Source organism: Orbicella faveolata, unplaced genomic scaffold (assembly GCF_042242905.1).
Source record: "Orbicella faveolata isolate gen_17 unplaced genomic scaffold, um_ofav_v1 contig_46, whole genome shotgun sequence".
NCBI lineage: Eukaryota > Metazoa > Cnidaria > Anthozoa > Scleractinia > Merulinidae > Orbicella > Orbicella faveolata.
In genome coordinates, this window is record NW_028301576.1 from 7,836,415 (window position 1) to 7,852,029 (window position 15,615).

Here is a 15,615-nt window from a genome sequence, read left to right on the forward strand (position 1 = left end):
TATATCTAACGGAGCTCTTCCTAAAAGCATTCGTGTGATCTGTCTGTTTATATTCTTTGGTGTTTTATGTTTCTCCCCAGCCTTCAATTGAAAACAAAATCGTCATGACATCAGCTAAGTTGCTTTACCAGGTTTTAGCTTTGCTTTCGTTTTCTGTGTTTATTCAGTCGACAGAGTGCGACCCCCTGTCTCATAATGTCAGAGGCGTAAATTTGTCTGCGCCGGAAACATTTGCCCAGATGTGTTTTTGACGAATTTGGCTCAAACAATTCCATGAACCCACAACAATTTAATCTGCTGCTCAGGGAACTTAACGTCGGCTCATCTTCAAAGGAACAGGCCAGCGAGAATGGCAAGACAAAGGTAAAAGCAACTTTTAATATGCCTTTTATTTTATAACTTATTTCCAACTGTGTAGTTTTCTTATTTGTTATCAGTATTCTTGCCGTGATTTTTATATCATTATGATACAGACTTCTTATTGTCATTTATTTCGTTTATGTGTTATATACGCCATAGGTTTGCAGGCAATTTCTTTTCACAACTCATTTGGAATAGCTCTACCTGTTAGGAAACGTCTGCACCTTACTTTTATAACTTTTCCACGAGTTCCTTGCAAGTACTACAGTGCTGTAGTCTTCGAGCAGACGTCGCACTTAAGAAAAAAGCAAAGCTACTGTGCTGTCGGCTGTAAGAACCATTTCAGCACTTAACGTGGTAAACTGCTTTGAGTTAGGATTTTAACCCAGTAAGATCATGCAAACAGAACAATTTTCACTCCCTTTGTAGCCTTGCTGATTATTAAACGGTGGTTCAAGAAAAAGAAGAAAAAGAAGGATTGTTTTTTTAGTTGGAACTGTCCGAGCTCCCAGGCATATGTAAAGCAGAACAAAGTCCTTTCGTATGCTTCACAACTGATTGAACAAACCAAGGGCACCTAAGGGTGGTTTTTTCTCATGGTAAATGCTTTTAAACGCTATTTTAGCATATCTAGAACGCTTTTAAGGCTCTGTAGGTTGATTTTTAGCCTGCACTGTAAAATGTTTTATCTGTTCGGGAAACTTGAGCCGTCTTGAATTAATTAGGCTTGTTTGGTCAATTTTCCGAACACATTAAAAAAACTGTCGCCTTTCCGAATCTATATCAATCTAAAAGCGAGAGGCAGTAAATGGCTATCTTTAAAACGAGGAACGGGAAATTGGGGAATAGGAATGGGGAACGGGGAATCTTTAAAATGGGGAATCTTTAAAAGCGGGAATCTTTAAAATGAGGAATCTTTAAAAGCGGGAATCTTTAAAAGCGGGAATCTTTAAAACGGGGAATCTTTACATTATGCAAATACATGGGGTCTATATATATACATGAGCTCACACTGGGGTTCAAAGAATTGTGAATCAGTCAACTCGATCATAATGCGCTAAAACCTGGCATAATCACGCCCGTAGCCATTTGGGAATCAAGTCACGTTAGCGCGTGCTGTGTTCTCTCTGAGATTTGGTGGCCTTCAAATGAAAAACAAAATCGTAATGGCATCAACTAAGGCTGTTTACCAGTTTTTAGCTTTTCTTGCTCTTTCTGCGATTATTCAAGCCGGGGAATGTCACGCCGTAAGCGTAAATTTATCTGCGCCGCAAACGTTTATCTGGAGCCTCTTCGACGAATTTGGCTCAAACAATTCCATGAACTCACAACAGTTTAACTCACTGCTCAAGGAACTTAACATCGGCTCGTCTTCAAGCGAACAGGCCAGCGGGAATGGCGAGTCCAAGGTAAGGGCGAATTAAAGTTCGATTTTCCCTTCATTGAACTTTTCCATTGTTTTATATTCAGTTATTTTATTGATGATCATGATGATAGTTATCTTTTAATTTGTCTTCCTTCTTCGCCTGTTTCGTATGGGTCTGAACTCTGGTAGGCTCGATTTCCGCCGTTCACTCGAGTCCGTTCTACATTCCTCCCTGATAAGACGGTTGGACGTTTCTCAAACAGTGGCTGGTAATCGAGCCTAAACTGTTGAGGCAGCTAACATCTTAGCTGGGCTTCGTCACAGCTCACTTCTTTCAACAAACTGCGTCACCTAGCGCATTGCACTATAAAAGCTCCGCGAGATAAGGGGCAGTCAACTCGCTGAAATGCGGGGATAGGAATAAGACTGACATAGAGACCTATGCAGAAAATGAGGTGGCTAAATGACCGGCAGCCGGTCAAGGTTTTAAAACACTAAATGACCGGCAGTCTGATATTTTTCTCAAATTTTAAGGAATCGAAGGAACCCATCCAATTCAAACTATCACATGTCGATTAAGAACTGCCAAGCGATCCAGAAGAGTTGTATAGATCGCAAGTCTAACGCTTGGTTTACGCTCGGCTCAGAGAGCGAGACCATGGTTTGTGACACTTACGATGTTTTTAAATCGACTGCCGGTCGCGGTTTTCAAATCACTAAATGACCGGTAGTCTGATATTTTTCTCAAAATAATTTAAGGCATCGAAGGAACCCATCCATTCTCATACTTATAATATAGAAAAATTTTTTTGGATCGCTTGAAACTTCTCAGTCGACATGTTGTAAGATAGCTTGTTCGTGATCGGTTCGCTCGATTCCCTAAACTCGGACTGTCGGTCATTTATGCTGTGTTTACATTTGAGCTTTTACCAAGGTAAACAGTTACTAAGGTCCAGTTGCTTAACCCTGGTACATTCGTCCAGTGTTTATACCAGCTCAAATAACTCAAGTTTACCTGTCAACATTCCCGTGCGCTGCATTATCAACGTCATGAAATCGAACTTGGACGAGGATCCCACCGCAGCGGAACAGGAGCAAATTGAGGTGCCACCATTTTGATAGGCGAGGACCTCATTCCATAATATCGCGGCGAAAATTCAGCTTTTTGATCATACCCATAGTATGCACGGTTATACGCGCAGAAACGTGGATACGTTGTAACTGCAGCCTCCTCCCTGGTAGCAAAGTATATCGACAATAATTACAAAACAAAGGATCGAAGTTTGTCTAGTGAAAGTTGTAAATAATACTGAGAATGAAAAATACAATGCTTTCTTTTTCGTGACGGATTGTTCGCCGCAAGAAGATGGATCCAATCTTTCCACGTTATCTGCCATGATAGCCTAGTCAAAACTGGAAAAGAAACGCTTTCCTTTGTCGACAATCGCACAATCTGCTCACCGCGGGAAGTGAAATATTATGCCGCCACAGGCGGATATATCTGTCATCTTGGCCTTGGTTACCAACTGTAACCATGCCTGATCACAGGGTACTTACAACTTTTACCTCGGTTAAATTTCTTTTGTCTTTTGCGGCATTTACCAAAGTATCAGTTGGCGTTTACACACGGAAAATGTTTACCTAGGTAAGTCAACTCTGGTACCTCGGTAAACCGTTCAAGTCTAAACACAGCATTAGTGATTTGAAAACCGCGACCGCCAGTCGACCTAAAAAAGTCGTAAGTGTCACAAACCATGACATCACTCTCTGAGCCGAGCGTAAACCGAGCGTTAGACTTGCGATCTATGTAGCTCTTCTGGATCGCTTGGCAGTTCTTGATCGACATATGGTAGTTTGAATTGGATGGGTTCCTTCGATTCCTTAAAATTTAAGAAAAATATCAGACTGCTGATCATTTAGAGATTTTAAAACCTTGACCGGCTGCCGGTCATTTAGCCACAGCGGAAAACGCTTGAAACCCTAAGATTTATCGCAGTTTCATAACAGATATGAAATAGGGTCTGAGAACAAACTCTTCAAAAAACAAGTTTTGAAGAAAAGATCAAAAATTTCAGATCAAATTTGCGTGTTCGAGGCTATCCAGAGAAACTGGTCAACAAAGTCCTCGCAGAAATCGAATTTAAAAACAGGAAGTCGGCACTACAACAGAAACCAAAATTGCAAAAGAGATTATTGCCTTTTGTCACACAATATAATCCATCAGTGCCCAATCTTAAAAGCATTTTAATGAGTAAATGGCATTTAATCCAAGATCAACCTCTGCTTAGAGAAATATACAGGGACCCTCCTTTCATCTCCTACAGGAGAGGAAAATCTCTGAAAGACATACTTGTTAGAGCTAAACTCTAAAGGTCACAGACCGTTTATCACGAAACAGTGGGAGTCGTGCTAGGCCTGTCAATCATTTTTTAAATTTTAGAAGCCCAGCCGGGGACCATTCAAAGGTAGAATTCGTCTTGTGTGCCATGAGATCACATAAAAAGGTGGAATGTTCACTGCTATGGAACATGGAGGGAAAAGATTGAATTGTGTCGGGTTGCTTTTGGCGAACATTTCGAATTGCTCTCCAAACTTCCCGACATCTCTTCAACATCTTTTTCCAACGTCTACTTCTAGACCAAAAGATTTCATGGTTGACTGCATTGTTTTTGTTGAAAGGTCGTCTAGGTCTCTGCGTAACAATGCCAGCTGACTGTTTTTTTTAACCTTAAAAAGCAAGAGGTTGTTAATATTATAGCCACATGCACGGTCTTGCGTCAAATTTTCGGAACTTGGAAATTTCCATTTCTTCTTATTTGTTTTAATTTCAGTTTCTTGTGATTAACAATTATTGGACGAGGCTGAGCGAAGAAGCATCGTGATTTGTCAGTGGCGAAGAAAATCAATTATTTGCGTCAGGCAAATAATTGATCTGCAAGACAGAGTTCAATAATTGTTTTATCGTTCGATCAGCAAGTTTGACGTCATTGTGCATAAGAAGACCATTGTTTATAGGCAGTTATTTGCAGGTCACAAGGTGGGCTCTCAGCCAATGAAAAGGACGAAAAAATACATCGAATGATAATTGTAATGATGGGTCAGTTTTGTTGTAGTATTGATCACCAAAATAATTTCTTCGAGTTAGGTTTTCCAAAAAGTACAAAACCGTTCATACTCAGTGTACTGACGTTATGAAAAGGGATTCGCTGTCATTTTTGAGATTCTGGAATAGCTTTCATGTTTATTTCGTTTATGAAAAATTTCCTTGAATTTAAAACATTAAGAAAGAAGAAGATCAGTTGCCGAGTATGGGAGATGCTTCGACTGATGCGCTTCTTAATTAAGTTTGACTGCTGGCGTTAGCTGACTCGAAGTGCGGGAAATTAACGCGCGGGAGCAAGTCACTTGCTTCTGAGTGGCGCGAGTTTTAAACCAATGCAACGCGAATATTTCAACACTCAAGTGAAAACCTCTTTAAAAAAACCGGTGAAAATATCAAATCTCAATTCAATTTTTTTTCAAATAAAAATAATGTCTTGAACATCTGTACTCTTTGTTTTTTTGTTTGCTGTTGTCTTTTTTTTTTAATTGACGCAGTGTTATACAGCAAAGGAACTGTTTGAATCCTTTTCTGTTGACTCCAGTGGATTGAATCTGGATAAATTTGAAAAAGTCTGCCCAGCGATAGTGCAGCAAATTGAAAGTAAAGCTTGTTTGGATGAGAGTGAGGAACACGAAGAAGATAAAACGGAAAATACTGCCCGGGGTAAGGCGTGAATTTGTCAGTTGTGTAATTTGTCTTCGTAGGTTCAGTTGTATATAGCCCAATTAAATTTGTTCACAGTGCTGAACGAATTTGAATTAAACGTTTTTTAATATACCCAAAGCTAACAATATCATGGGTCATCATGTAAGCGCAAATTAACCAAGTTTTTAGACTTTACTCCCGACTATACTGATAAGTGATCAAATGAAAGAAGATAGACCAGAAATCTGCAAACTTGTAATTTTTTGGCTTGCCTGCAAGATCCATACAAACTGGGTCATCTGGGCCATATGTTGGTATTTCAAAGTCTGTATTTTAGCCATTTCAGTTTCTTTCAAACTTGACGCTGGCAAGGTCACTAATAAATATTTCAGTGCTATTAAGATTTTCTTTAACTGTTTTTCAAACAAACAAATAATTACCGTACGTGTCAGCCTTAAGCTTCCTCTCACGATTTTGGAATGATGTTTGACGAATTGACGAATTGCTAAATTTATTTACCAATTCATTTGGACCACTTCCTTGTTAGCGGCTCATTGTACATGCATCTTTTTCAGCATGGGGATTCGGGTTCTTGTCTGCGGCAATCATCAGCTTAGCATCTCTACTTGGAGCTTTTGTTGTCCCATTCATGAACCAATCAATTTACAAAATTCTGCTGTTGTTTATGGTGTCGCTTGCTGTTGGTGTACTGAGTGGGAATGGATTCTTTCATCTTATTCCGCACGTGAGTATTAAAAAATACCTGTCAGCAGTAATGAAATGAACTAATTTATGACAGTAACATTTTTTTCATATACATACATTGTTGGCTTTATCATTTATACATGCATAACTAATACTTATGTTAGAGCTGCGATAATTTCGTGGTGCTGTTTTGGTTTAGTTGACAGCTTTGCTTTTTATTTAACAGACCTTTCATTTACATGGCCTTGAAAATTTGTGGAAAAGTTTGGTAATTGTCGGTGGGATCTATTTGTTTTTTCTCCTCGAATATGTCATGAAAATGATCGTCAGATTCAAAGAGAAGTCTGCATCGGAAAAAAAGGAAGGATTGGTAAGTAAATTATGTATTAACTTTACTGCAATGAATATAGAGCTGTGACACTCTTTTAGGAACGGGAACACGAAGACAATTATTGAAGGGATTGCAATGTGAAATAATGACATTGAGCTTGACATGTTATTTGGAAAACGCAGGATCTCTCGACTGCTATTTTTATCATCATCATCATCATCATCATCATTATCACCTTCACTACAATCATCACCATTTTATTTATCTGTGACACAATAAAATCACAGTGTACAATAACAAAAACTGTGATAGGACGAGGATACCTCCAAAAATCCATCACGCTGATAGAGGAGGCCACCTTAGTAGTTTTAAACGTACACTGAAAATGTGAATTGTGGCGATAACTACGCCCTAGTTTGTAACATATCGCTTCTCTTTCCCAAATATTATTTGGCAGCGTTCAAAGCCAGTGACTTTTTGCATGTAATCTGTGCATGTAAAGTGATTGATTTGTGAGTTTGAAGCTGTCGCCGAGAGGTTTCTCTCGGCTACTGTAGATGAGTGACTATCTTCAAGGTTGCTTGTTTACTTGTCTGTTCTATATACATTTTTAGTAATTGGAACTTTAACGAAATGACAATCCTTTAAGAATGAGATGTGTGCTGTCTTTCCCTAAGGAGGCAAAAGCTCTCAAGGCTGAAGTCCCTGGTACAGCCATCGCCGAAGTTCAGCTCCAACTTCATAACCAGGATCATCATTTCTCGAATCGTAATATGGGAGTGAGTACTGACTTCGCCGATTTCCAGAATGGGTCAGTGGAGAAAAGGGGGCACAATGAACAGCAAGAGGTACAAAGCGAGTTACAAGTACACTATTGAACTGATATACGTTATTGAACTAGCGTGAGGTCCATATTGGAGAAATATTATATTGGTCAAGTTCTGTTTTTTGTAGGGAGAGGTCCATAAACGAAAAAACGATACCAAAACAAGAAAAGGAAAACAAGGCCAAGATTCCCCAATACGGACCGAACAAGCTAGCTCAATAAAGTGTTTATCATAATGGCTCTTTGGAATTTGGTGATAAATTGATGTGTCTCTGCAACCTATTCTGGGTAGATGCGCGCGGGAAAAAGAGCATCTATTTACGTTTCTCGCGTCGCTTTTATGAACATTTATTTGAAATATTCCTCCAAGTAAGAGGGTAAAAAGATTACTACCCAACTACAACAAAAAAAATGTTTATTTCGTGCAATGAATTGAAAAAACATTTCGCCGAAATTAATTTGTGAGGAGTCCATCTAAGTGGTCCGTAATGCAAAATTTGGACCGCAGTGAGAACCAATTAAAATTCTCCTTTTCATCGCCACCAGTTCAGCCATACAATAAAACCACTTACAACATTTGAATGCTCGCTTAAACCAAAATGAATTAGACGAAGTCCCTGACAATTGGCCTGTGGAGAATCGAGGGGTAACACTCTAAATGGCGCGATCACCCAACGGGTGCTCCGATGAGAGTTCAATCCTATTAGTTCTGGCTTTGCAAACATGGTTATAATATCGACTAAATTTGTCTATAACCTCACTCTAATGCCATTATTGTGGCTCAGGTAAGTATTGTTGAATACCAGCTGATTTCATAGTTTTTATTATGTTTTCGCACTATTCCCCAGAGGGGGAGAAGGACTTAATAATTAAATTCCTGATTGAATGACGTTGGAAAAAGTATCAACTTTAAATCGGCGCGACCTCATGGACCTCAATGCGAGAAGACTGAATTAGAGTCTTCGTCATTGAAAAGGAAGTTTTTTCCTCGTATCTAGAGATTGCATGTCATAGTTGATCTTGTTAGAGCCAAATAATGAATGTTTACAGTCTCCAAGAATGCAAAGAAGAAGATAATTTTGTCAAAAGTTTCCAAGAAAACATCTGAGGACATTTCCACATGGCTAACTTGGGTGGCTGCATGATTACGCCATCTTCAAGTGGATTTCCCCACCAGGCTGGGGTTTCTTTTTGCAAAAGAAAGACGGAAGAAGCAAATTTAATCTTCTCTGCATTGTTTAAATGTAGGTTATTGTGAACACTGGTGGAAAGAAAAAAGTGGCGCCTGTTGCTTGGATGATAATCATCGGTGACGCCCTTCATAACTTTATTGACGGCTTGGCCATTGGAGCATCATATTCCAGTTCAACAATTAATGGTGTCAGCACCTCATTGGCGATATTCTGTGAAGAGTTACCACACGAACTTGGTAAAATATCATTACTTGATATACGCTAAGCATTTGGTGTATTTAACAGCGCCATTCCACCTTGCAGCAAGAAATGCTTCGAGAGTCCCATTACTAAAATGTATCAATTGGCTCAAACTAAACAGCCGCGAAAAAAATTCATTTTCATGTCTTGAATAAATATTTACGTAGGTTGAATCAATGCAAGAGCTAGTGCTACATTCGAAATGAATGCTAATAACTATGGGAACACTAAGATTATTTGTCAAAGAAGCCACACACTCGGTATGACAGTTTTCTAGAAGAGTTTCATCGACGGCAGCTTTGTTTGGAACTTCTTGTTATTATTTGAAGCTCCTCGTAATTATTTTCGATTGTTTCCCAGGTGATTTTGCGATTCTTCTCAATGCTGGCATGTCGTACAAAATGGCAATGGCATTCAACTTTCTCTCGGCATGTTCCTGTTTTTTGGGGCTGGTCATTGGTTTGGTACTGGGTACTAAAACATCGGCCGTCGAATGGATCTATCCCCTTGCTGGAGGAATGTTTGTGTACATTTCATTAGTGGACATGGTGAGTTAATAACATTGCGTCTTCTTCTGTTATATGCAAACACAGTACCATTATGCTTGTAAAACAATGCAAAAGAAACAAGATACTTCTGAATTCATATCCAAATTTATATTATCCAACTTGAAATAGAGAAATGACTTGGCGTGACTATGTTGCCCTTCCCCCCAGCTATAAACACTTGTACAAAGCTAGAGAGACATATTCTTTGTAATATTTATTATCGCAAACATTATCTACTATCTATCATTAAGAATATTACCAGTTGTAACATCTCTCTTTTTTTGAACTGCTTTTGTAATTTGTTGCAATATTGTATTATGTTTGTATACAAAAAAATAAAATATGTGGACCAATTAAGAAGAAAAAAAAAACATTGCGAGCTACAGAACAAAAATAATACCCTATTAAAATTACAGATTTATTAGCGCTAATTGTAACCTGAAAATCACAGTAATTTAGTTTTAGCCTAATAACAAGTATAACTTGTAAGACACACATGTACGCACTGCGGACCTACGTTTTAGCAACAGGCAGGAGTCAATTGTGACGCAAGATTGCATCAAAATGACAACATATATTTAAAACAACTCAGTCATTTAATATTTTAGATTTCAGATTTGTTTTTAAAAAAAATATTGAGAAATCATTTAAGATTAGTTTAGAAAATGAAACATGTTATAAAAGACAAAGCATTAAAGATTCTTAACGTTCTTTTTATTAATTGAATCCACGAGTAGAACAGCAACATTAGAGCGAGAACAGATCTAAAGGCCTGTGAAGAAAGATTGCCACAGAAACATTCACCTAATCAAAACAGGAAACGCTAACACCACTTTTTATCCAAAATTTAAAACTTCTGGATAAAATGTTATTTTCTCGCACACTGTGTGCAAGTGTAAGTTCGCCTCACTGTCAGGTGATCAGTTTGGCGTAATTCACACTAGAGACATAACCACACAACAACGTAAACATAACGTCATGAGAAGGATGTCACGTCGTTACGTTTGCAGTGTGAACATCCTCACATAATGACCTAATAGCAACATAACAGCGTTAACACAACGGCATTAGGAAAAAAACTGATCTTTCCCTTATGTCCTTATGTCGTCATGCCACTAGTGTGAATAAGGCCATGGCTATGTTGTTTGAAATGTCAGTTCCCCAGCCGATTTCTTGATGGCAGGGAAACCCCTGGGATTTATCCCTGGATATTCACCGTCAAAAGGGAGGCGTGGTGGCCTCATGGTTAGTGCGCTCGTCTCCGGATCCAGCGGTCCGGGTTCGATCCCTAGCCGGGGACATCGTGTTGTGTTCTTGGGCAAGACACTATACTCTCAGAGTGCCTCTCTCCACCCAGGTGTATAAATGGGTACCGGCGAACTTAATGCTGGGGGTAACCCTGCGATGGACTAGCATCCCATCCAGGGGGGAGTAGAAATACTCCTACTCGCTTCATGCTACAGAAACCGGGATAAGCTCCGGCCTGATGGGCCACTTGGCTCGTATGCAGACTTTACCATTCACCGTCAAAAGCCTAACCCTAAGCCAGAATCTGGCTATGTTCCTTGGGTTGCACTCACTGGCTCGTTATATTAAATTTGGTTTGATTGCTTTAAAATTGTCTCTCACAAACCACCATCCTCTCCGCTGAAGGTGTAAATAAGGGTCTCAAACCACACCCCGAATAGTGTTTTCATTGTGTGTAAATTTGGATGTGTCTGCTAGCGCTGGCTGGCAAATTTTTACAAGGGCGTTTGTTTGGAAGCAGAAGTTGACACAATTTTGCTGGGAGAAAGAAACAGATAGAAACCTGCCAGCAACTCGACACATTGTTGGTCATGGTCTTAAAAATGCTTTTTTTTAGGTTACTTCGTAGGCATGATAGCCTCAAATGTCAATCATCTCCCGTCCTCGGCCTAAGTCGAGGGCGGAAGGCGACTGACATTTCAGGCTATGGGCATGATAGTCCCAAATGAATTCTGTAAAATTCGTTCGCTGAATGTGCGGCTGTGAGCGCTTTTTATTAAAATCAGCTGTATGTTGTCTATATGCTTATAACGTTGTGTTTTAATTGACAGCTGCAAGAAGCTACTGAGATGTCCGCTAAACTTGGGCAAAATTCACTTGGAAAGAACCTCAAGATGTTTGCCCTTCAGAATTTTGCCACCCTGTTTGGCTTTGTCATTATGTTCATACTGGCTGTGTATGAGGAGCAAATTTCTTTGGAGTAGAATCATCTACTAGCCTGATGATACTAGATGACACTAGATGATGTCATAAAAATTTAGACATTTTTAAAAGAATGTTTCTCATAGTTAGTTGGTTGTTAACAAATTTTCGAGAAACTTTCCAGTCTCCATAAGCACCTTAGATTTTAGAATACGACTCGTGCGGCATTAAAAGAAACCATCTATAACTTTGAGGCTAACCAACCCTAACATCGCTTTTGCTTTCAATCATTGGCTGAACATTCCAGGTCATCTTTCTTCTGACTGGAAAGATCGATAGCAAACCGAATAGCTTGTTCATTGGTATATATTACGTTGGGCCCGGGGTTTAAACCTCAGTGTAATGCTCATTATTTTTATTTCATAGCGGAGATTTTAAATCATGCGTTTAGTCGAATTATCGTTTGACGCCTAATCAAAATAGCTGTCGACAGTTGTCCATATTGTACGCGCATGATGTAGGTCTGTTTATCATTTAAGCGTAGCTGATGTTTTTCATGAAGGTGTACATGGGCGAGCTAGGATCCCATGCAGTGATTAGTTAGGTTTGCGTTGATTTCTCAGCTATCCGTTAAAATGTCAATCCATTTCTAAGCTATCAGTTAAGCCCCATCCAGACCCTTTATCATTGCTGGAAAAAAGTACTAATTTCCAAACAGCATAGTCTGAGATATCTTATGTATTCCTCCATCCATTACTGATAACTGAGTATTGGTCTAGACCTTATCTGTCAACCCAGAAATTTTGCGTTTTGTATCTGTGATAGCTGAGATTTGTCAAATTTTAACTTATAGCCGGGAAAATCTAAGCAAAAAAATCTAATTGAAAAGTGACGTTTAATTCAACACCGCCCGTCCCCTACCCGGTCCCCCCTCCCAATCTAGATCCAAGGTTTATATTTGTAAAATAAAATTTGGGGACGTTTGAAAATTATTTAGTCAACCAGCGATTAGCTTATCCTTTTCTCCTGCCTGCCGAAATTTGCAGTAGGAAGAAAAGAGGGCCTGATTACAAGTTAAAAGTAATAATTTTTTTTACCTCTATAAGAGTTTGGACTATTACGTGCCTGTTTTCTCCTTACGTATATCTATCTATCTATCTATCTATCTATCTATCTATCTATCTGTCTGTCCGTCCGTCCGTCCGTCTATCTATCTATCTATCTATCTATCTATCTATCTATCTATCTATCTATCTATCTATCTATCTATCTATCTATCTATATATATATATATATATATATATATATATATATATATATATATATACCCCATTAATCGTTAAGGTAGGACATTAATGGCCCTGATCTAAAAAGTCCTTTGTTCATGTTTCTATCGAAAGCATTTTGATTCAGATAATTCTATCGTTTCGGCCAATGCAGCTCATACAAAAAAAAACTTAGAAACTTTCAATAATTGACTCGAGTAAGGTAAAGGAGAAGATGTTCGAAGAACAAATTGTATAGAAAAGACAGCGGTCATTTGAAAAAAAAAAAAGAGAAAGAACTCTGTAGAAATCGTATTTAGGAATTTTCACCACAATTAGTCTCTTTTTATCACTATTATGAGATTAAAGAGGTTGCCACTTGAGTGTCGAAAAGTGATTAATTTTGCATCACGGCTACGTTGCACGATTGGCTTACAATAAATTCGTGCCTTTTTTCATCCAATCAGAAATAAAACCAAAACCAATTGCGACACGCTCGCACTCGTTTTCCCGCGTTTTTGCGTCAGCTACATGTAATTACTTCGAGTTTTGATTAATTCACTGGATTGTCTGCGTCCTTTGTGACCGAACTGTGTGGCAATTTGGTTTTTGTTTTGCGACACTCAATTGGAAAGCGCTCTAATCTTTCCATAGTAATTTCTTATTTTTGCATATCAGAGTAATTAGTTTTTCTTATTTAGCTTGTCCCTATTGCCAGTATTATAATCAGTTTTAGTAGTAGAGCGGTTTTCAATTGAGTGTTGTAAAACCAAACCCATTACTTACCAATTAGACTACTCAGCCAATCTCAAACCGTAGTAAAACGAAAACCAAAGTAACTGCTTGATTATTCTCGACACTCAATTGAAAACCAGTCTATTTCTTATGTAATCTAATTTTTAATGAGAATGCCTCTGGTTTATCAGCTGTGCTGATTTGACATGTGATAACCCTCAATAAAAAAGGTTATTTGTATGTTTGTTAGTTTGTTGTTCTACCGCCAGCAAAACGGAAATGAAATTTCATGTTTAATAGCTATGCGTCCCTCGATTCCAGATTGCGCTCGCTGTCAACTGAGAGGAAGTCATCAGATCAAACAGTTTGATGAATTTTTTTTCTTGCCGTTTATTTGCTCCACTATCCCCAATCTGTGTCCTTGTTTACCTTTTCTCTAATCTTTTGCGACCGGGTGCACACAAGAACATGATAGACAGTTCTTGAACTGATGACGAATGTATAGTTAGAACAAGTACACCCAAGTACGTTTTCTACTTGCGTCTACTTGCGACTCTCAATTTGGCCAGGGCTTTACATAGTGTCTTACTAGCTAAGTTCTCGGTCTGTACTGTAGGGTAAGGACTGAGGGTTTGCGCTTCGTCTTATATATTCATTTTATACTAGACATCTCGAATACACGTCCCCAGTGTGGGGTGCTTTGCCGAAGTACCTTGCAGAAGAGTTGCAGTCGGTACAAAACAGGTGCCTAGCTATCATCGGGATGCCAAGAACATTCCTTCCAACGATAGAGCAAAGATGCAAAGTCACGACAAAGCATGAATTAGAAAGAATTGTGAATGATGTAAACCAACCAAATCAAATATTTCTCACGAAGCCAAATACCAGCCACGGCTATAACTTCAAAAGATCCAAATCAGGTTCAGTAGCAACACCAAAGTCAGGAGCGCAAAGACATACTAACTTGTTTTTAGCAAGAGCTGCAAGATTCCTCCATTTATGACCCGTTTTTTTCTACCTTACCAGTAATTTTACTTAATAGTAATTCACTATATATGTATTCATCTTTAAATTATGTAAATCAATTGCATACGTTTCTTTTAAAGATGGATAAATAAATATTATTATTATTATTATTATTACTATTATTTAGACCCTAGCGAACTAATGGGTGATCTGGAATAAATATTCTTTGGTCTCATTGTTACACGAAATTTTCGCAACGACTTAATTTCGCGAGTTTGGTCACATTCATTTTAAATTTATATATTAATGTATTTCGTATGTTCTTTGTTAATAAGCCATTCTTTGTCGTGATATTAAAATTTCTGCAAGGTCGCAAACGCGCAAATATTTAATGTTACTTAACTTCCAAGCTAATTTTTCACTGTAATAGAACAGGGTCTAAGGTCGGGGGTGGGGTTGCGGCTTGGTGCATATTTAACACGACGTCGATCTAATTGCGCGCATCCTTCAAACTATGCAGCGCAGAAGCTTTTTTCTTTCCATAAGTTTTAACCACTATATCTCATTAAACCTATTAACCACGCCAAGGCTGTATTTGGAAAATATCAAACCCAGGTCTCAACAATGCAATCGAACGTAATAGAATAAATGAATAAATAAATAAAATCTTAAAAGTTGTTGTCACTGACTTAAAAATCTTGACATTCATTTCACCACTGAAGAAGGTTATAGTATTTTAGCCGAAACGTCTATTTTAAGATTTTAAAGTCAGTGACAACAACTCTTAAGATTTTATTACTATGTTTGAATAACCAGTCGATGCAAACACTGAGACCTCCTTGGAAATTTATTTCTGAATTTCTTTTACAAATATTTAGTTGTAGTAACTGTCCAGGTAATGAATCATGAAAGCATAGTTAATCAACAAAATTGATCATCATACATTATCATGTCAACATCTCGCGCTTTTTTTACACATAAGTTAGAAATTTCTTAGGGTAAAAACAATGCTTAGAAAAAGCCGCACCAGATAATGACTGAAACTCAAATTCTCCCAAACAAAATAATAACACAATTGCATTTTTTTCTGTTGGCACTGACGATGTGCAGAGCTAGTTTTAAATAACAGCTACCTGCCCAGCGAACTCATTATATCTAACGGA

At 38.3% G+C, this 15,615-nt stretch overlaps 1 protein-coding gene and 1 long non-coding RNA gene across 2 annotated transcripts in view; one reads left to right on the forward strand and one right to left on the reverse strand.

Moving 5' to 3' along the window:
* LOC149098203 (uncharacterized) overlaps positions 1 to 15,615 on the reverse strand; it is a 443,460-nt gene that overhangs the window by 386,679 nt on the left and 41,166 nt on the right. The gene's annotated exons all lie outside the window — the stretch shown is intronic.
* LOC149098214 (metal cation symporter ZIP14-like) lies at positions 1,408 to 13,726 on the forward strand. Its single transcript, XM_089277519.1, has 8 exons — positions 1,408 to 1,769; positions 5,324 to 5,492; positions 6,050 to 6,219; positions 6,406 to 6,549; positions 7,188 to 7,358; positions 8,585 to 8,765; positions 9,130 to 9,317; positions 11,396 to 13,726. Exons 1-8 carry the CDS (start codon positions 1,509 to 1,511, stop codon positions 11,546 to 11,548), a joined length of 1,437 nt encoding a protein of 478 aa, XP_089133645.1. The 5' UTR covers positions 1,408 to 1,508; the 3' UTR covers positions 11,549 to 13,726.

Excerpts from the sequence above, each read along its gene's own strand:
- LOC149098214 (XM_089277519.1), top strand. The coding sequence starts at position 1,509 with ATGAAAAACAAAATCGTAATGGCATCAACTAAGGCTGTTTACCAGTTT. Across the intron at positions 1,770-5,323 it reads GCGGGAATGGCGAGTCCAAG|TGTTATACAGCAAAGGAACT; the intron begins GTAAGGGCGAAT and ends TAATTGACGCAG. Across the intron at positions 6,220-6,405 it reads TCTTTCATCTTATTCCGCAC|ACCTTTCATTTACATGGCCT; the intron begins GTGAGTATTAAA and ends TTTATTTAACAG.